Consider the following 20,786-nt stretch of genomic DNA (forward strand, 5'->3'; position numbering starts at 1 on the left):
TATGCTTCGTGTAAAATTATGTTCTTTAGAAAATATATTGCACAATCTGGCATATCATCTGTGGTCCTATAAAAACTGATACATTTTTCAAAAGGTGGTGTAAAAGGGAAGGATTTAATTGCAGCTGTTACTTAAATGTTTATATGCACAAACACAGATAGGGTTACACAGATACTTCTCACCATTCCATCACCTACTGATGTATAATAAACTACTACAAAATTTAGTGACCTAAAGCAACAGCCATTTTATTGCATTTCATTCTTCTGTGGGTCAGAAATCTGAGCAGGGCTTTGCTGGGTAGTCCCTTTATTCCAAGTAGGGTCGATGGAGGTCACTGAAAGGGATTCAGATGGTGGATGGGTTGGTCTGGAGGATTCAATTAAAACAAAACAAAACAAAACAAAACAGTGGAATCCAACAGGGAATACTGGAAGGTAGGGCTCAGCTGGTACCATGACCAGAGGATGACCAGAGGCCACACACAAGTGGCCTTTCTAGTATGGCAGTCTCAAGCTAGCTGAACTTTTTACATGGCAGCATGGGGCTAGCAGAGAGAATATTCCAAGAGACCCCAGTGGAAAATGCAAGGTTCCTTATGGCTCAACTTAGAAAATCCTAGACTATCACTTCTTCCGTATTCTATAGTTAAGCAAGCCACTGAGGCCAGCTCCTTCAAGAGTAAGGAACAAGACTGCTTCTCAATGGGAAGAGAGCAAAGAACATGTGGCCAACTTTAATCTACATACACCTAGACCAACCGATGGAGCGCCTGGGACTCAACAACTATTCTTAGACTTTCTACATCAACAATCTTGGAACACTTAAGGCTGGATGGACAATATTTACTTCTGCAATGTGTTCTGGTCTTCTACCAATGGAAAATCAAATTCCCAGCTTTGAGCAGTTGGATTCCTGTGGTATGTGGCTGCCCCACATCTTCTTCTGCTAAGCCATTATAACCAAAAAGTCTTTTTTTTTTTGGCGGGGGGTCGGGGGGATGGAGTCTCAGTCTATCACCCAGGCTGGAGTGCAGTGGCCCGATCTCAGCTCACTGCAACCTCCACCTCCCAGGTTGAAGCGATTCTCATGCCTCAGCCTCCCAAGTAGCTGGGATTACAGGCGCCTGCCACAAAGCCAGGCTAATTTTTGTATTTTTTTGTGGAGATGGGGTTTCATCAGATGTTGGCCAGGCTGGTCTTGAACTTCTGACCTCAGGTGATCTGCCTGCCTCGGCCTCCGAAAGTTCTGGGATTACAGGCGTGAGCCACTGCACCCAGCCCCAAAAGTCTTTTTGTGCATCCCATGTCTATTTCTTATTAGCTTCAGAGCTTTTCCTAGTCATTGGATCACACAAGGTCAGAGCTGGAAGGGATCCCAGAGATCTGGTGTCATTTTACAGACAAGGAAGTTTAGGTTCATGTGACCTACTTAAAGTCAGAAACTGATTAGTGACAGAGCCACAGCCTCGATGTCTTGTTGCAATGCATGAAGAGCTTAGGTATTCCTGATTTATCCATGGAATAGGCAGACAGTTTACCTGATTCTTCCCTTAGAAACAGTCCATCTAACATGATTTGGCTTCCTACTTCTTCATGAAACATTTAAAAAGAAACTATTCATTCCAAGTTCAACAGTTTAATCTGCAAATATCTAGCTCGTTTTTCTCGGTCCATATTTAACAAATGTTTACTGAGCACCCACCAAGCTGACAGCACTATAAATACAGACACACTTTGAGACGCGGGCTGCCTGCAAAGAGGCTTCCCTTCTAGTTAGAAAGTCAGAATACACATTTTACAACAGCCACTTTCCTCTGGGTCACGTATTTGATAATGCTACCTTATCTTGAAGTACCTCTACAGGCTGGGTGCGGTGGCTCACGCCTGGAATCCCAGCTACTCGGGAGGCTGAGGCAGGAAAATCGCTTGAAACCAGGAGGCGGAGGTTGCAGTGAGCCGAAATCGCGCCTCTGCACTCCAGCCTGGGCAACAGAGGGAGACTCTGTCTCAAAAAGGAAGAAAGAAGAAGAAAAAAGTACTTCTATAACACAGTTCTCCCTCCTTGTTTCATTTGCAGAAGAGACCAAAGGGCCAAGGCTTCTTCCCTTAGAAACAGCCATATGTTCTACGATTCCGAGATTTTGGCCTATCCAGGGCACCAATTTGGAGTGGGTGTAAGGTCACCCACAAATCAATGTGATCGTCCAGTTCTTACTGTTCCTTTTGTTTCACGAGACGTTCGCTCATTAGATGAGGTGACTGACAGCTCTGACTTTTTTAAGACCACACGCACTCTAGGTGGCTGCCCTAAGTACAGTCGCGGCAGCTGGGATTTCCTGTGTATATGGTGCCCAGCAGCATCAGCTTTTGTCTTCTGCTGCAGCTGGAGTGTCTTCCTCCTGGACCAGGGAGAGGGGGAGGGGGTGCGGACAGGACCCGCCTGCTGACGGTGACACCTCCTCGACATCACGTCCACGCCAGTCCTCAGCTCCCGGAGCTGCGCGGGATCCCTCTTCCCGCTCAGCTGGGAGATGCCCCGGGAGGGCGTCCCCCGGCTCCGGGCTGCGAGGGTAGCAGCCGACCCCGATCCACTCCGGGGACAGCCGGGGGCCGCGTGAAGGCAGGTGTTCCGGGGAGAAACGAGGAAGGCAGGCGCGGTCAGGGGCCGGCGGCGCTCGGCTGGGGGCCGCCGTTGGCTCCCCCGGGGACTCTGGGCAGGCGGCCTCTCCCGCTCGTGGGGAGGAGAAGGAGCCGGATGGGCGGGTTCAGGCGCGCGCGGCGGCGGTCCCGGGGCCGCCAGCTCCTCCCCGCGAGGGTGCCTGTCCGCCGCTCGCCGCGCTGAGGCAGTGCGGGGCGGGCGCGCCTAGGCTGCCGCCCAGCGCCCTCACCGCGGCCATGCCCGGGCCGTAGAGCGCCTGCCGCAGCCCGCGCCCCGCAGCCCCGCAGCCCCGCAGCCTCGCGCCCGCCGCCGCCTCTTCAATGGGCAACCTGCTCGGCGGGGTCAGCTTCCGCGAGCCCACCACCGTGGAGGACTGCGACTCCACCTGGCAGACCGACTCGGAGCCCGAGCCCGAGGAGCCAGGGCCGGGCGGCGGCGGCGAGGGCCCGGGGCAGGAGCCCGAGCAGCCCGCGCAGCCCCCGGAGCGAGCCGGCGGGCGGCCCCGCGCCAGCCCCGCGCCGGACGAGGACGCCGAGGCGGCGGGCGCCGAGCAGGTACGCGGCCCAGCGGTGGCTTCGGGTCGGGCCAGGGCGCCCCAGAGGGGCAAGTGCCAAACCGCCCTCGCGCTGGGAGGGCAGGGGCACCAGGTAGCTGCTCGCCCCTGCGACCCGACCCCTCCGCGCCGCGGCTGACCTGTCTCCCGGTGGAGCCCGGGGGCCTGCAGGAGCCCAGAGCGCCGAACCCTCCCACTGCCGGCCTGGGGCCTGGCCGAGGGCACGGCTCAAGGCAGAACCCAACTTGAATGGGTGTTTTCTTTGCCTCTGCAGCGCAGCTGGGTTATGCGAAGGTGGGGTGGGAGGAACCTGTCTAAAAATAGAGGTTTGTGACAACCCCTCTAGTCCGTGTTATTGGGAACAACAACAACAACAAAATTACTCAGAATAAGGTGGGGCTACAAGTGCAGGCAGCCAGCGCTCTCCCCTACAGTGGGGTCTAAACCGTCAGAAGTGTAGGCCCCCGTCTGAAGTTCATACGTCACTGTTCTGCCTAACTCAGGCCTTTCAACCTAGGATTCAGGGTATTCTTCACGAATCTTATTTCACCCGAAGACTTGTTGATCCAACTGTGTTTGAACCGTTTGACTAATACAGCTTGGAGGAGAGGTTAGGCAAGAGATACGTAATCCCCTTAACCTCTGATGCACTGAAAATAATCAGGAACTTTAAAAAGGAGGAAATATGTAGTCGGCTCCCTGAAAAAGTGTGCATCCTAGAGGTGGTTCAGGTTTGAGCTCCGCATTAGGCCCTTCTCTTTATCAGCTAGGGGCGATGGAGATTGGGAAAACGGAGCCCAAAGTCCAATGTGACCACAGGGTTTTGGGGGAATCATAACCGAAATATTACAGCTAACACTGCCTCAACCATCTTGATGATCAACTCTACTTAGGTGAGGAGGAAATCATAAAGTCTTAGTGCAGGCTCTGTGCTAAACGTGTTATTTAAGTGACCTACAATTTTGGGGTGGGGGTTTGCTGTGTGGTCTCCATTTTAAAGAAAACTGAGGCTTAGAGAGAAAGGAAAACTTGTCCAAGATCATTGAAGGCGAGGATGATGCAAACCCAAGTCTTGTCTATCACTGATATCAGCGCCTTGGACCTGTGGAATTCTGAATTTCCATCTGCCCCTGTGTCTGGTTTGCTACTGTTGTTTTGCATTGCTAATTCAATCTTATTAAATTATTAGATGCTGCATTCTCATGTTTTTCCCTTCCGTTTGTCTCCCAATTAAGTAACCTCCTACAGAAATTTGGAATATCAAAAAATACCAGCTAAGATTCAATCCAACTTACCAGGTCCATCTATATAAAACATTTTAATAATGTTCAGTCAGTTAGTTGCAACCCCAGTAACTAGTAGACTACACCAGCCCTCCCTATTCCTTTTTAATGATTAATTTTTCTTGTTAGTATCACCGTCTGACTTTCCCAAAAAATCTGCTTTTCAATTTTGCCTTTTGACTGACAACCCTGTTTGTTGTCTATTTCTCAGAGCTAATCCACTTGCAGGTAATACTGGAGCTACTTTTAAAGCGTATCCCAGACTGACTCCTTCACACCAGTTCCATTGCATCATCCTAGTCCCTCTGAATATTGGACAAATGATGGTGACATTAACCACGACAGGGAAGTCTAGGGAGAATGCAGCTGTGGAGGTTAAATCAAAGATTCTCTTGAGTTTGATATCCTATTAGACATCCAAGTAGAGTCGTTGGGTAGTTAATTATTTGTTGGGTAGTTAAATTACATCTATGAATGGATACTTAGTCCAGGACTAGCGTCCTCAGCATCTGAGATCAATGGTATTGAAAGGCATGGGAAGATAAGGGGTTATCAAGGAGTGATGACGAATGAGGACCCTAGGCACCCCTCCATTTAGAGGGTGTGAAGAGGAGGAGAAGCCAAAAAAGAAGGCTGACAAGGGGGGCCCAATGAGACAGAAAGTAAACTAAGAAAGTGTAGTATCCTGTAAGCCAAATACTGACGGTTTCAGGAAGGAGGGATGCTTTAATTGGCCCAGTGCTGTTGGAAAGTCACCTGAGGTGAACATTAAGAAATGGTTTTTGGCAAAATGGACATTTATTGGTGAAGTTCACAAGAACTATTTTTTTGGAATGCTGAGGACAAAAGCCTGATTGAGGTGGGTCAGGGGAAAATGGGGAAAGAAGAGAAGGAGACAGAAAGTATGGGCAATTCTTTGGTGGTGATCTACTATAAAAAAGGAGTAGATATATGGATCTGTAATTGATGGTAGGCTTGGGTCAAGGATGTTTTGTATATTTATTATTTTAATATTAAAGATACTGCAGCATGTTTGTGTGAGATCCAGAAGAGAGGGAAATTTTGATGATCCAGGAAAGAGGAACAATATTGAACAACAGAATCCTTGTCTGAACAGGTGAAAGGGGTCTGGGTAGAGTCCAAAGGGAATAGGGGTTGGAAGAGCAGGAGCAGATGCTGGCAGGACACAGTCATTCTTATGATAATCCTGAGAAATAGGTAGGGCATGAGTCATTATCTTTATTTCAGAGATGATAAAACTAAGATTCAGCTAAATGGTTTGCTTAAGGCCTCACAAATACCAAGCAGCAGCAGCGTTAAGTTTCCTGGTCTTCTGACTCCAAGTCTTGGGCTACTGATACTACACCAAGGTTTCCATATATCCTTCATTTTCTAGTGTGACTGAGATTGATTCAGACCTGGACTTGAACCCAGAGCCTGGGATTCTTGTTCTTGCACTGTCACTGGACTCTGGATGGTGTGCAACTTGTCTAAGCTCCTGATACCTTGTTTCTAAGATGGAAATACTAATTAACTGTCAGTCAGGTGTGTTTTAAGAATCAAATGAAATAATGCCTTTTGACTGTCAACCCTGTTTGTTGTCTATTCCACTATATATGTAAGTGCTTTGTAAATGGAGAGTGCTTTCTATACAAATGTAGGATGATGATTCATATGGTTGTAGCTCAGGCTAAATAGATTCAGAAACTTGCTAGGCAGAGCTATTTTGAAACTTGTGGCAAGGACCAGAATTGAAGCTTTTCCTTGCTTATGTAACATGACAGAGTAACTAATGTTAAGCATCAGAAGATTTGGTGTTGAAGTAACTCAGTACTTGTAGTAATAGTGAGAATCACGCTACTTCAAAAATGTGTGAAAATTACTTAGAGGATGCCAATCTGTCAACACAGATGGAGGACAGGGGTTGAGGAGAAAAGAATTTGGGGCAAAGCTTTTAATGACTCTTAAAGGTCTAAAGTTTTTCTTTTTCATCATTGTCATCAGCACTTTCTCCTACATTATAATAGTACATATAGGGAATGCAAATCGATTATATTAACCCACATCTTATACTTTAAAAATCAGTTCATGGTGATAGGAATTTTGCTTAGAGTTTAACTAGTATGAGTAAACTTCTACATACAAGTTATTTCAATTGGACATCATTCCATTTAAGAGCATTTTATTGCTTTGTGTGCATATATTTTAAATGTTTATATCACATTGTATTATTCAGTGAACAGATGATTATTCATGCCTTTGTGTACCTGTCATGGTGTTATAAAGGATGGAGTTTAGAAAGATAGTTTGTTTTAAAATCCTTTCTTTTCATAAATATTTCTTGACTTCTAAATACAGCTAAATGTTGCAAATTTAATGAAAATTTTCTTTGCAGAATTGATTTATTATCTTAACATAGTATTATGTAAAATATTCTGAAGTAAGTTTTATCATAGAATCACTTGTATAATCATCTAGTAAATAAATGTATTGAATTCCTTTTTGAGTTCTATTTCTGATGGATATTGATCCATAACATTGGCCTCTTTCGGTTTTTGGTTAATAATAAAGTGTTTTTTCCAGTAATATATCTTAGGACAAATATTATTGGTTCAAATAAGAAAAACAGGACGCTAAGAAATATTGCTAGTAAGCGTTATTAAAGGAACATTTATAATATTTTCATTAATCTGAACAGATTGACAATTTTCAGGGTTTCTTTATGGCTCTTCCTTATAAGTTTGTTCTGGAAATTTTTTTGTGAAATTATCTTGCGTCAACATGTAAACAGAGTTTCACTTTTTATTTCAGGGTGGTGATTCCACTGAAGCAACTGCCAAACCAAAGAGAAGTTTTTATGCTGCGAGGGATTTGTACAAGTACCGACACCAGTACCCAGTAAGAGTATAGAATGTTACGTTCTAAAATGTAAACTATTTTCCTTCTGTTTTTAAATTTTTATGGTGCCACTGAGAAAACATGCATGAAGGGTCCTTGTACCTTTACTGTATTTCTATGTGCTGGAGATTGATTGATTTTTTCCTTTAGCAGAACTTCAAAGATATCCGATATCAAAATGACTTGAGCAATCTTCGTTTTTATAAGAATAAAATTCCATTCAAGCCAGATGGTGAGTAACGTACTACTTGATAAATTGCACTTTAAATAATCACACACACTTGGTTATTCTTTGTTTATTTTGTGGTTTGTTTCATTGATTGGATTTACTTTGCTATGCAGTCTAATGTGTCCCCCACATCCTAGACCATAGGTTTGTGAGCATGCACTTGGTAAATCCTGGAGGAAGAGCTATGGATTAATGGTATTTTCCTTATTTACATCGCTATTATCTGAAAGATAGTAGGGACAATTTTTGTGAGAGGAAGAGAGAGGAGATGTACAGAACCACAGAATTTTAGGTTATTAAGGAACAGTAGAGAAGATCAAATTCAGCTTTCTGATGTCAAAGATTAGGTCACTAGGACTTAAAGCTTAGGTCACTCAATTGCAGGTTCTAGAGTCCACTGTTCTTTCCATTGTACCATAGCTAAAAATTATTTAGCATGTGATTGAAAAGTGCTGTTTGTATTTAGAATTATCTTTCCTGTCAGTTTTCAGATTCAGGTATCAGGAATCTACAGCAATTCCTGTTTGGAGTTCCAATATTCTGGGAAGGGAACTGCAGATACAGTAGATCTCCATCCAACTCTGCCAAATACACTTGTGTCCTTCCCAACTCTGCAATTGCTCTCCTAGGATATTTTCCAAACCCATAGTGAGAAGATGCAGCTGCTATGGTAATATGACCACAACATTGCATATTTCATTGAGGCATCATGCTGTGGTTCGTGGTGGTCATCCTAATTTTATCTAGGTCACCCTAGCAAAGCTGGCTTGTCTCCCAAGAGCCCTTTTCTGTGTGAGGTGGTCAGACTGCCCTGGCTTCTGCTATTTGCTCTCAGTGGAAACTGAGCCAGTTCCACAGCACTGTGAGTCATGGAATGAAGGTGATAGATTGCAAGGCTTTCAAGTGGCAGGACCTTGCATTCTTTGGTGAACTAACTTGAGGCAAGAGGTCTAAAGTCTGGATGGAGTTTGGGAGGAGGGAGTCCCAGTATTGTATACCGACAGACCTACCAGTGTGAGTTATTATTTGAGAACATTATTGATGTGGCCAGATCTACTTGTCTTTAGCTTTCTGGTATCCCAAAAGTCTGCTGTGATGTGGAGGGAAACCTCTGGATAAAATTGCACAGTTATATTTACTAATGATAGAAATGTGCTGCTTTATTTACTAATGGAAAAATATTGGCTAAATTATTCATTTTGTTAGGACTTGGGGTAGAAAAATCTTTTGAAGAAATGCAATGATAGATTGTTAATTTGAGTCAGATTTGAATTTCATACAATTTTCCTAAAGGAATGCCTTCACGTATTAAAAATATTGAACAGAAAGCTATGATAGTATTTAACTCTATTTTTTTTCTACTAGGGAATTTATTTTGTAAATATTAATTTAAAAAGTAATTTCAAGCAATATATTGAATTTTTGTTCATCTTTATTACAAAGTTTATTTTGAAATCTTATGATTGGTAGGGGTCAGAAGTTTTAGCTAAAGTCACATAAAATATTATCCTAGTTTATTATATAAATTATATTAACTCACTTTCCTCCCTAGTATACACACCCATGCACATATGCACACACACACACTACTTGCCAGTAAGCATAATCTTGCAATAGTATGTTTCACTTATCAGGCAGGAGGAGTGGTAATTGGAAAGGAAAACAAATGGAAAATTACAGAGGTAAATGGTTTCAACATGCCAATAAAGCCAACAATATGATTCAAAACAACTTTTTACCAAGCCTTCCGAGAGTGGGCCTCTACTGTAAACTGGTGATCTCTGGAGGAAACAAGAATGAGATGAGTTACGTTTGGAGAAATATTATATTGCTGTGGGTTTTTTTCCTACAAGATTGACTGAATGGCTAGTTAATTGTAAGGACCTTGACAGACATAGGAACCAGGAGGATTTTGTTTTTGTGAGTTCTTGTAGGGGAAAAATGGATGGGGTAAAAAGTGCTTACTTCTTGGAACCAGAAAGATCTATGTTGCACTTCAAGATTTACTTTTTTTACTAGTGTGTAACTTTGAACAACTCGCCCAGTTTCTTCATTATTAAAATGAGGATCATAACACTGGGAGCGCTCTGTAAAGACTAAGCTAGATAATGTGCACTCTATGTAATATGGGCACAGCATTGGGTAAGCACTTACAACTTTTTCCTACATTTTTCTTTTCTCCCTTTCCTTCCCCTTTGTTTTCTCCTTCTCATTTCTTTTCTTCCCTTTCTATTCCCCTTTCTTTCTTTTTCCCTAGGATGCATTTCATTTTGAACCAATCTAGTATTTAAAGAACTATATAACTACTAGGGCAGGGATTGGCAAACTTTTTCTGTACAGGGGTAAAGAGTTAATATTTTAGGCTTTGGGGGACAGTGGGTCTGTATTGCAACTACACAGCTCTGCTATTGTAGTACAAAAACCGCCATAGACAGTACATAAATGAATGTGCATGGCTATATTCCAATAAAAGTTTACTTACAAAACAGCTGGCAGGCCACAGTTTGCCCAGCTCTGCTTTAGAGTACATTGCCCAACAAAGCCTTCTGCAATTTGAGGTGCTATTATTTTTTTTTAATTAGATTTATCACATAACTGAATATATGGGCATAGGGTATTCATCTTTTTAAAAGCATTATTCTTATGTGCTATTATTCAATTTAAACAAGTTTTAATATAAAACTCAAGTGATTCGAGTCTTAAAATGCCTTCACAATGTTTTAAATGTCTGATTCATTTTTAAATATTCACTATTTAGGTGTTTACATTGAAGAAGTTCTAAATAAATGGAAAGGAGATTATGAAAAACTGGAGCACAACCACACTTACATTCAATGGTCAGTTACATATTATCTATCTTGAACCATGTCCTATTTAATCATGTATGTTTCCCAGACAATGTTCATAGAAAAATTTTATTTTTTTAAAAAAATAGGCTTTTCCCCCTGAGAGAACAAGGCTTGAACTTCTATGCTAAAGAACTAACTACGTATGAAATTGAGGTAATGCAGACTCATTTCATTTTATACAGGGTGGCCAAATAATATTGCTATTTGACTGTCCTTGTAGCTCCTGAATCATTTCAGTTGACTTTTTTCACTTTTTATATTAGGAATTCAAAAAAACAAAAGAAGCGATTAGAAGATTCCTCCTGGCTTATAAAATGATGCTAGAATTTTTTGGAATAAAACTGACTGATAAAACTGGAAATGTTGCTCGGGCTGTTAACTGGCAGGAAAGATTTCAGCACCTGAATGAGTAAGTAAAGCCCCTGTGATACATCAGGGGCCAGCATAGTTATTTTCCCTTGGTCAGAGTTCTCTGTGAAACACAGAAACAACAGCAGATGAGATGGGCCCAGGAATTTGGATTCAAAAGCTAGTCTGAAATGCATTACATTCCTGTATCACATTCTAAAACAAAACAAAACAACAACAAAAAGGAACAAAATTCTAGGTAGAAACACAGTTATTCAGCTTCAGATCTGTTTCTCCCCGAAATCTTCCTATTGCCCACAGCCAAATGTTGCCTTTCCGCTCCTCCGTATGCCACATTTCTCGGAGTTTACTGTTACTGCTTGTGTACAATTCTGTGTATCCCTTCTTGTAGGCTGTAAGCTTCTTGGGGCATAATCTGTTTCTAAGCATGATGCCTTCTTAAATTCATGAATTAAGCCTATGATGGATAAAAATCATTTTATAAGAATGAGATGGGTCCATACTTTTTACTAAAACAGAGAGAAAATTACACTTGTCTTCACTATTAAGGTAAAAATCAAAAACTCATTTTGGGTAAAAAGTCCCAAAACTTATGAAGAACATTTTAACATAGTTTATTTGGAATTGTTTTGCTGTATTCATTTGGTTGGATGTTTATAACTTTTGTTAATACTCATAACCGAAGTGTATTTTTCTTAATATTTTCTTCATATGCAAACTGTCTTTTTTCTTTTTAAATTATAGTTAAATTTTAACGAATTATAGTTACATTTAAACTAATCATAGTTGAATTATTTGTGAATGCTGGCCTATACAGCCACCAGCTTTAAAGTACTTTTAAGCATATTATAATTAGCTAAACTGAGCAAGTACTAAGAGCAAAAAAATTACAACTAACCTAAGCAATTTTCCTTTGGCTACAGCAGTCTGAGTTTTGTGCACCAGTTAACTATTTTTGTGTGTGTTTTTATAGAACTTTCGTTTTTCTTTGGTAAGATGGGTATAAATATTAATGTTAAGCCTTCTTTTTACTTTATTACTTATAATCAATGATATTAAAATGGTAGTTTGTACTAAAACACTAAAGATATGGACATAAAGCTTTATGTTCCTGACTGGAAGACCCGTTAACTTATAACTGAAGTTAAATTTGACTTATATAGGGCACTTAAAGCATAAGTATATATACCTGTACCTAAGCAATGCAGGTGGCTAGCTCTGGACAAAGTTTCTAAACACTTATGTTACACTGTGAAAGAACTACATGCAAGCAGCCTATTGACATGAAACACAGCAAAAGTAAAAGTAAATCTTTTGAAAGGATTTGATAATACCTCATTTTTCATGGACATAACGACTACCATTTTAGAGACTCACCTCAAACTTGTTATTTTTGGTTGGAATAGCAATCTTGCTTAGTCAATTTTTATTGAGTGAATAAATGATGAATAAAATATAGTCTTCAGCTTAAATCCTCCTTGGAGTTTTGTTGTCATATTCTCTGATTTATAGGTGGAAACAGAGTCTCTTTTTAAGGCTTTAATTAAACAATTTCCAGGGTTGAGGCAGGGGAGAGTAGCCTGAGCTAAGTCACTTCTCACTCCTGTGCCCCGTCCTTTCTTTCTGCCACCTATTGTCAGCATAGAGCTTTTTGAGCTGTGAATTAACTGAGAATCTGCCAGAAAACATGCTGTTTCTTCTCTAGTTTAGTTGCAAAACATCTTTACTGACTAGATTTGAACAAATGATAGAGGATTCTATGAAAACGTCTATTCTATTTTCTTCTTCAATTGGGTCCTTTTCTGACTTATTGTTAAATGTCACAACTTATTTGTATTTTAATGTGTATAGCATCTTGAGTAGTTTAGAGTAGGCAGGGAACTCAATATATTTATAGTAGCCAAGCAGAGGAAAATATTGAATCAAGGTGAAATGAAATAACATTGAGTGAACAACTGACCTTAAAAGAGGCAAAATATTTTCAAACATGACAGTACAAATATATGGACCAACCACTAGACTGTGTTTTCAATTTTGTTTGTAATCAACTTGGATTACTGAGTCATATTTAGACTCTGGGGTGCCTTTTAACTTTTATTTTCTGTTTTCTAGTTCTCACCTTGTATGTCTTCTCTCTTTACCTCCCTAGTCTTCCTGCAGTTTCAACACTATTTGCTACCCTTAACCTCTGTCTGGAACCTCAGCTTCTTTCTTTTGCCTATTGTGTAATCCTAAGATGGTTTATACACTATAAGGATTTTAGCCAGTCTCTTCTATACCATTTAGTCTTTCACTATGACATTGATTACAAGTCATACTGAAACACCTAATTGCTTTATTTTGTAGTTTTGTTCTAGGATCCTCATCATCATTTTTTAACCCAAGATTTTTGTCCTTTTATACTTTTATATAAATATTTTTAATTGGAGAATATATAGATATAGTAAATGTATACAGAAATTTTAACTTCAGCATTCATCTAGGATTGGCTATATAAAATTGAGTTGGTTGCAAATATAGTAAATTTTCTTTAGTCATAGAGTTCCTCTTTTTTTTTTTTTTTTTTTTTTTTTTTTGAGACGGAGTCTCGCTCTGTCACCCAGGCTGGAGTGCAGTGGCGCAATCTCGGCTCACTGCAAGCTCCGCCTCCCGGGTTCACGCCATTCTCCTGCCTCAGCCTCCCGAGTAGCTGGGACTACAGGCGCCCGCCACTGCGCCCGGCTAATTTTTTTCTATTTTTTAGTAGAGACGGGGTTTCACCATGGTCTCGATCTCCTGACCTTGTGATCCGCCCGCCTCGGCCTCCCAAAGTGCTGGGATTACAGGCGTGAGCCACCGCGCCCGGCTGAGTTCCTCTTTTTTCAAAAACAAATTCTTCCACCTTTCTATACATCTTTTTCTCACAGACATATGAAGCAGAATTGCCCAAGGTTTTGTCACTAAGTATTTAGAGTATGCAAACTCCATAGGAATGTAACAACTAAGTTGCTCCTGCTGTTAGTGACACATTGTCTTAACTGTACCCAAATTTCTATTGTCTCAAGTGCGTTACTTCCTATTTAAAAATACAGATGTATAAAACTGAGACATCTGTGCTGCATTTTACCCTCTGGGCTTCAGAGTTGAATGTTAAGACAATAATTTTTTAGTAAACATCCAGAAAGATGAAGATGATCAACTGTTGGGCTGAGCTTTTCCAGTGTTTGGTTAGTCTGAAACATTAAGGTTTTTGTTTCGTGCAAAGAAATGTTCTCATTGAAACATAAGACCATGGAACCATACCCTGCCATCCCTTAATTCATCAACATCTTTATCCCTGCTTCCCAAGTAATTTGCTAATTATTTCAAAATAAAATCTTTAAGCATTTTTGGAAGCTAGGACAGGTATATATAATGTTTGCAGAAAGTTCCGTGTATGAGGTATAAAACAGGCTTTAGGAAGTTAGAAATAAGTGATGGTTATGGTTATGTGGCAATATTGGGTAAATAAATACCTGGGCCATTGACAACACCTATGATTAATATATGTGGCTGATGATTCTTTTAGAATTTGACAAGGCATGTGTAATAAAGCAAAGATTGAGCTGAGTGAGTTTGGGGAGTTACATTATGAATTGTGACAAAATAGATTGGCAAACATTGATCCAGTAATGGCATTAGTTTTGTGATAGAGAGGAAAGATGTTAGTGTAATCTGGGGGAAAATGAACGGAATCAAGGCCATTAGAAATAAGATTTAAAATCATGGGATAGGGAAAGAGGAGGAGAGACTGACCAGAGATTGAAGAAAATTAGGTTAAGTTGGGATAGGTACAAATATTGTGGTCCTTAATCTCATATCTTTAAATTATAATACTAATAGTTTTAAATAGTATCTAGTACTTCCTGAGTTCTATATACCGAGCATGTGTATCATCTCATTTGATTCTTACAACAGTCCAGTAAGTAGTGGGCACTTTTCCCCATTTTACAGATAAGGATATTGAGACATAGAGAAACATAGTTGCACTTGGCTGGTAAGTCACAGAGCCAGGGTGTGGACTCAGCTCTGACTCCAAAGCCCATGCCCTTAACTGGTGAACTGTGCTCTGCTAAATAAGTCAGTTTCGTATCCCTTGTCAGAACTGCTCTAGCAGAGCAGAGTGGTTTTTGCCACCGTCCTTATCGGTTGGCTTACGTGGTGGATTCTGCTGATCAGCTGGCACTATAAATTGCACCAGTCAGCTGTTAGCTGATGCGTTTATGTTTAGCAACGGTTACCTGTGATGAGTACAGTACATTGATGTTGGTGCAAATAAATGCTCTGTTAGAAAATTCATCTTCAGTGTATTTTCAGTAATAAACAACAATTCAACAGTGGTAATAAATTTAAATCTAAATATTTTTCTAATGTGAAGAACTCAACAGACAAGGGAAGTTTATTTTATAAATTTGACTTTCACACAGATTGACGTTACATTGTGGCCTAAGGATTTAATACCCTCGGGATTATTCTTAATGGTATCAAATATAGCGTTAAAAAGTCATTACTCGGCATATTTCCATGGCTTACATTTCCATAAAAAATATTTTCCCAATAGTTTTCATTCTCCTTCCTTCCTGCACCTGATTTCCCCCACTCATTTTGTTCAATCCTCTCTTCCAGGTCCCAGCACAACTATTTAAGAATCACTCGTATTCTTAAAAGCCTTGGTGAGCTTGGATATGAAAGTTTTAAATCTCCTCTTGTAAAATTTATTCTTCATGAAGCTCTTGTGGAGAATACTATTCCCAATATTAAGCAGAGTGCTCTAGAGTATTTTGTTTATACAATTAGAGACAGAAGAGAAAGGAGAAAGCTCCTGCGGTTCGCCCAGAAACACTACACGCCTTCAGAGAACTTTATCTGGGGACCGCCTCGAAAAGAACAGCCGGAGGGAAGCAAAGCCCAGAAAATGTCTTCCCCTCTCGCCTCCAGTCATAACAGTCAAACTTCTATGCACAAAAAAGCCAAGGACTCCAAAAATTCCTCCTCAGCTGTTCATTTAAATAGCAAAACAGCTGAAGAAAAAAAAGTGGCACCAAAAGAGCCTGTGGAAGAGACAGACAGGCCCAGCCCAGAGCCCAGCAATGAAGCTGCCAAGCCAAGAAATACAGAGAAGGACAGTAATGCTGAGAATGTGAATTCTCAATCCGAGAAAACAGGTACTAATCCCACAGAAAAAAAGGAGAGTGTATCTCCTGAAAATAATGAAGAAGGTGAAAATCATAACCAAGACAGTGAAAATCCTGGAAATACAAATTGCCATGATGCTGTACTAGCACAGTGAATTATCAGAAAACCCATAGGCCAGTTTAGGTTAGAGAGGAAAAAACTACTGTATCATTTATCCTAAAGAACAGAGACGAGGTCAATTTCAAATTTTAGCCATCTGTTTGTGATTTCTGTCATAAGCATTTTGTTGTTTGTTTTTTTATTTTGGATGACAATGAAGTGAATAACTAATAAGGAGATTTAAGATAAGACCCCATAAATGAATATATTCTGCAATGCTTTTAGGATGTGAATTTTCAAATTTTGTGTATAATAATTACTTTGAAAAGATTTTCAGAGTATCTAGAAATTACCATGTAGTGTTTGGTATGCAAAATACATTCTTTTGAGACATTATAGTCTACATGAAGGAAATAAAGAGGATAGTTTCATTGGATTGCTATACCTTTACCTGATTTAGGGATTTATTTTACTTTATTTTATTTTATTTTGAGACGGAGTCTCGCTCTGTTGCCCAGGCTGGAGTGCAGTTGCATGATCTTGGCTCACTGCAACCTCTGCTTCCCGGGTTCAAACGATTCTCTTGCCTCAGCCTCCTAAGTAGCTGGGATTACAGGTATGTGCTACCACGCCCAGCTAATTTTTGTATTTTTAAGTAGAGATGGGGTTTCACCATGTTGGTCAGGCTGGTCTCCAACTCCTGACCTTGTGATCTGCCCGCCTCAGCCTCCCAAAGTGCTGGGATTACAGGCATGAGCCACCACGCCCGGCTGATTTTTTTTTTTTTTAACTGTAAGTGTTTGATCTTTTCAAATGTATTCAGAAACTAATTTGGATTCTTTGATTCCAGTACCTCAACGTGTTTATTTGTAGATTCTGGTAAGTGAAATGGATGTCCTTGTGGAACTGTGACCTCCCCAGCTTATCTGTCAGTCCTGCTGTCCTCACCTCCTTGCCTCTTTCCATGCCCTTAAGCCACCATCTTTCTCAGCTAGCATGTGTGTTTCTAGTGTAGTTGGCCCTCCATATTCAGGGGTCCAGCATCTGTGGATTGAACCAACCGCAGATTGAAAATATTTGTTGGAAAAAATGGATGGTTACATCTCTACTAAATATGTGCAGTCCTTTTATTTGTCATTATTCCCTAAACAATACAGTATAACAACTATTGACATAGCATTTATATTGTATGTATTAGGTACTGTAAGTAATCTAGAGATGATTTAAAGTATTTTACATAAGGGACATGAGCATTCCTAGATTTTGGTAACTGCAGAGGGTCCTGGAACCAACCCCCTACAGATATCAAGGGACCACTGTGTACATTAGGATGATCTATATTGAAATCTACATGGAACAGAGTGGGACTTCTAATTGTATGACTTCAAGATTTTGCTTTGTTTAAATTAATAACACTGTTTTCAGTATTAAGTGCTTAAAAACACATGTTGATTGAAAAGTTCAAGACAAGAACTTTGCTCTCTGTGGCTGTTCCATATAAATTTGATGGTTGATTCTGAATGTAAATGACTGAAGAATTAAAAAATAAGAAATTATTCATTTTTAAAAGGCATGCCTCTTGCACTGTGAACAGGACAGTAGTCCCTTAAACCATGAATATGTCAGTGTTCTGTGGATTATGAAATTAGTAATGTTGTTTAGCCCAAATGTGTCTTTTTAAAGAAGTATAGTTTTGTGCATCTCTAAGTTATCAAACTTCAAAATTGAGAACAAATTTAAAAGTTCATATATGCAACTCTAGTAAGCACTTATTATGTTACATAGCACTGGTTAAGAACAGTTTTGTTTTCTATATTATTACTAATTATTATTATAAATCAAAAGACACTGTGATAAGAATTTCAAAGCATACATACAAATATGGTTAAAGCAATGAATAGATGAAACGTTTATACTTTATTTCATTTAGAAATGAATTAACTTTTTTGTTAGGCTTTTAAGAAAAGTTCTATTCATTTTATTCCCCTAGGGAATTTGTAATATGTCCTACTTCATATCACACGTCATCTTCTGTTGCCTCTATTGATCTCCATTTTCTGCAATGGATATCTTGAAAATCATTACACTTACAGTATGCCTCTAGAAATATGATTTTACTGCTTTGAAGTTTACATGAAACATGCCAGTTGCTTAACTCTAATTTTTTATATGAATCTCAGTAGCACCTTTGTTGTACGTTGTATTCCAATAAGTATAGTATAGAACACTTTCTCATTTTTAGTTCCCATAATATGCCAGTTTTTGTTTTCCTAGTGTTCTGTGAGTATTAGGATTTGGCAGTCAGCTTTTGCATTTCAATTTCTATTTTACATGCAAGAAAAACATGGACACTCTTATGTGGTGCTTGTAGCTATGTTTCCATAGAGCTCAGTAAATAGTTATACAGGGTTTAGGGGATGAGAAGCGATTGTCAAATTAGGCTGAATTGTAGAAACACAATTTAATTCAAAATAACTTACCAATTTTATATAGATGATAAACTGTTCAGACCACTTTCTAAATGCATAATATTAAAATACTGTGACCAGATATTATGATATTAATAAAGTTACCAGATATTAAAATCAATGAATATAATCTGAATTACTTAGAAAGTATAGTATATTAGAGCCCTTATGAGTAAAAACATTTCATTTAGCAATTTAATTTTTAGAATACTATTCCTACTTAGGGATTTTGATTAGATTGTACCATTACATTTGAGAATATTTAGTCTCAAGGGGAAAACTTCCTGGCATCCATCTTAAATAGTGGCCTTTTCCCACTATGGTGTTTTTAAATGCATATTCACATAGAATAGTATGTTTCTTACATTTAATCCCTAAATAACTTAGATAATCATTCAGTGGAGAACAAGTAAAAGGATATCATTCCTTTTGGAGAAAAACATTGAGTGTCTAGAATTTTTTCTATTAATGCTTTGTATATTAGTTTTTTAAATAAGATCTATAGGTATGTATTTATGTGTGTCTTATATATGAAACAGTTCTCTGGGTTTGACTCCTATGTTTTGTATTTTTAAAAACTACGACATGCTTGCAGAAATTCATTGAGAAGCTGTTACAAAAAATGCAGTGAAGCATGACCAAATAGCTAAAAATATTACTGGATCTTTACAAATCTATAGTCTTTATTGTTGTTGTACTGTGGAGTACAAGGATACTAAATATTGGCTATTGATAAAATACTAACTTGCATTTCATGGCAAATAGATGTTATATCGCTTGATTAGTCTAGAACATTTCTAATATTTTGTGCTTTCATATATCAAAGGAGATTATGTGAAACTATTTTGAAATACTGTAAAGTGACATATAGTTATAAGATATATTTCTGTACAGTAGAGAAAGAGTTTATAACATGAGTTTATAATTGTACCATTATACATTTTCATGCTCGATCTCATGAGAAATTCAAAAGATTAATGATAGAGTTGAAAATATGTTTACTTTCTCTAAATCAAGTCTGGTTGTCAACTCAAAAATTATGTTGTATAGTTTTATTTTGAATTTAGGTTTTGGGACTACTTTTTTTCCAGCGTCAATGAGAAAATAAAATCTATAACTCAGGAGTTACTAGAGAAGTTCTAAGTATTTTTTTGCTAAGTATTAAAAATATAAACATATGAAAATGCCATAATGCCTGTCATAGTCATTGTTTCATATTTTGTCATATAAAATTACCTATCCTGCTTCTAGCTTTTATACTTTAATCTGAGTGAAAGTATGATGTGGTGGAAAGGAAAAACAGTACAGTGTTACATCTGAGTTAGTCTTTGAAAAATCATAGTAGTAAATGAACCTCAACATTGAGTGGTCAAAAATTGGTTTAACCAAGTCGGGGGAGAATATTTGGTTAATTGTTTGAATATTACATTTTCAAGTTCATAATAGAGTTATGGCTGAGGATTCATCCATACTGAGTAATCAAGCATTTTTAAAACTATAATTGAGGCTCTTCTAAAGCTTTGTTTTCTAATCTAAGATATAAAGGATATTCTTGATCTTGCTTGATTGTAAGTACATCGACACGTCTTTAATGTCTGTTTGGGGTGAGTGGCGATCCTCTGTTGTAGGAATGTTTTTGAAGATATCTATTTTGTTTTCCACTTAGGTAATTCCCCTCTCTCATTTGGGGTATATGTGTTGAGTATAAGGTAGGCTGTATTTAGACATGCTAGAATCATTAAATGTAGGTGAAGTTGTAGAGAAAAATGGCCTGGGTCAATGTAGGATCTAGAAAATTAGGAGTGTACATTTGCTGGCTTCTCTTTTAGTTTTGTACTGTTTATTACAGGAACAGATTTGTGTGGGTAATCTCTCGGGTGACAGTGAGTACTAGTTATCCAACCCACCCAGCAGATTGTGTTCAGGGACAGAATGTGTTTTTAGATATCCCTTATTATTGAAATTAATAATAATATAGCTATAAATATGACTGTCTGGAGGTATCCAGATGTGCCTTAACAAATGTAAATGGTATTCATTCAGAAGTTTACATATTTACTCCACTATAAAATCTCATCATTGGGAACTTTCTAAACCATGAATATCAGTTCTTTTAATGAAATTTAGTTGGTGCTTTATCATTTTGGAGAAGTTGCTGTTTGGGATGATAGCATCAGTTCATAAAGAAGTGTCCTCATCATGATATTCAACAATGTGTTATAT

The 20,786-nt window shown here is 38.9% G+C and overlaps 1 protein-coding gene across 2 annotated transcripts; it reads left to right on the forward strand.

The window, feature by feature from the left end:
- The first annotated feature begins 2,696 nt into the window (after positions 1 to 2,696).
- OGFRL1 (opioid growth factor receptor like 1) lies at positions 2,697 to 19,752 on the forward strand. Of its 2 annotated transcripts, none has more exons than XM_037987123.2 (7): positions 2,697 to 3,215; positions 7,309 to 7,395; positions 7,546 to 7,627; positions 10,383 to 10,461; positions 10,560 to 10,626; positions 10,737 to 10,882; positions 15,487 to 19,752. In XM_037987123.2, exons 1-7 carry the CDS (start codon positions 2,982 to 2,984, stop codon positions 16,148 to 16,150), a joined length of 1,359 nt encoding a protein of 452 aa, XP_037843051.2. In that variant the 5' UTR covers positions 2,697 to 2,981; the 3' UTR covers positions 16,151 to 19,752. The 2 variants fall into 2 exon arrangements, with proteins under 2 accessions (XP_037843051.2, XP_008011756.3); XM_008013565.3 differs by having other exon boundaries at positions 7,549 to 7,627.
- Positions 19,753 to 20,786: the final 1,034 nt, after the last annotated feature.

The sequence above is a fragment of the Chlorocebus sabaeus genome, chromosome 17, assembly GCF_047675955.1.
Source record: "Chlorocebus sabaeus isolate Y175 chromosome 17, mChlSab1.0.hap1, whole genome shotgun sequence".
In the NCBI taxonomy this organism is placed as follows: domain Eukaryota; kingdom Metazoa; phylum Chordata; class Mammalia; order Primates; family Cercopithecidae; genus Chlorocebus; species Chlorocebus sabaeus.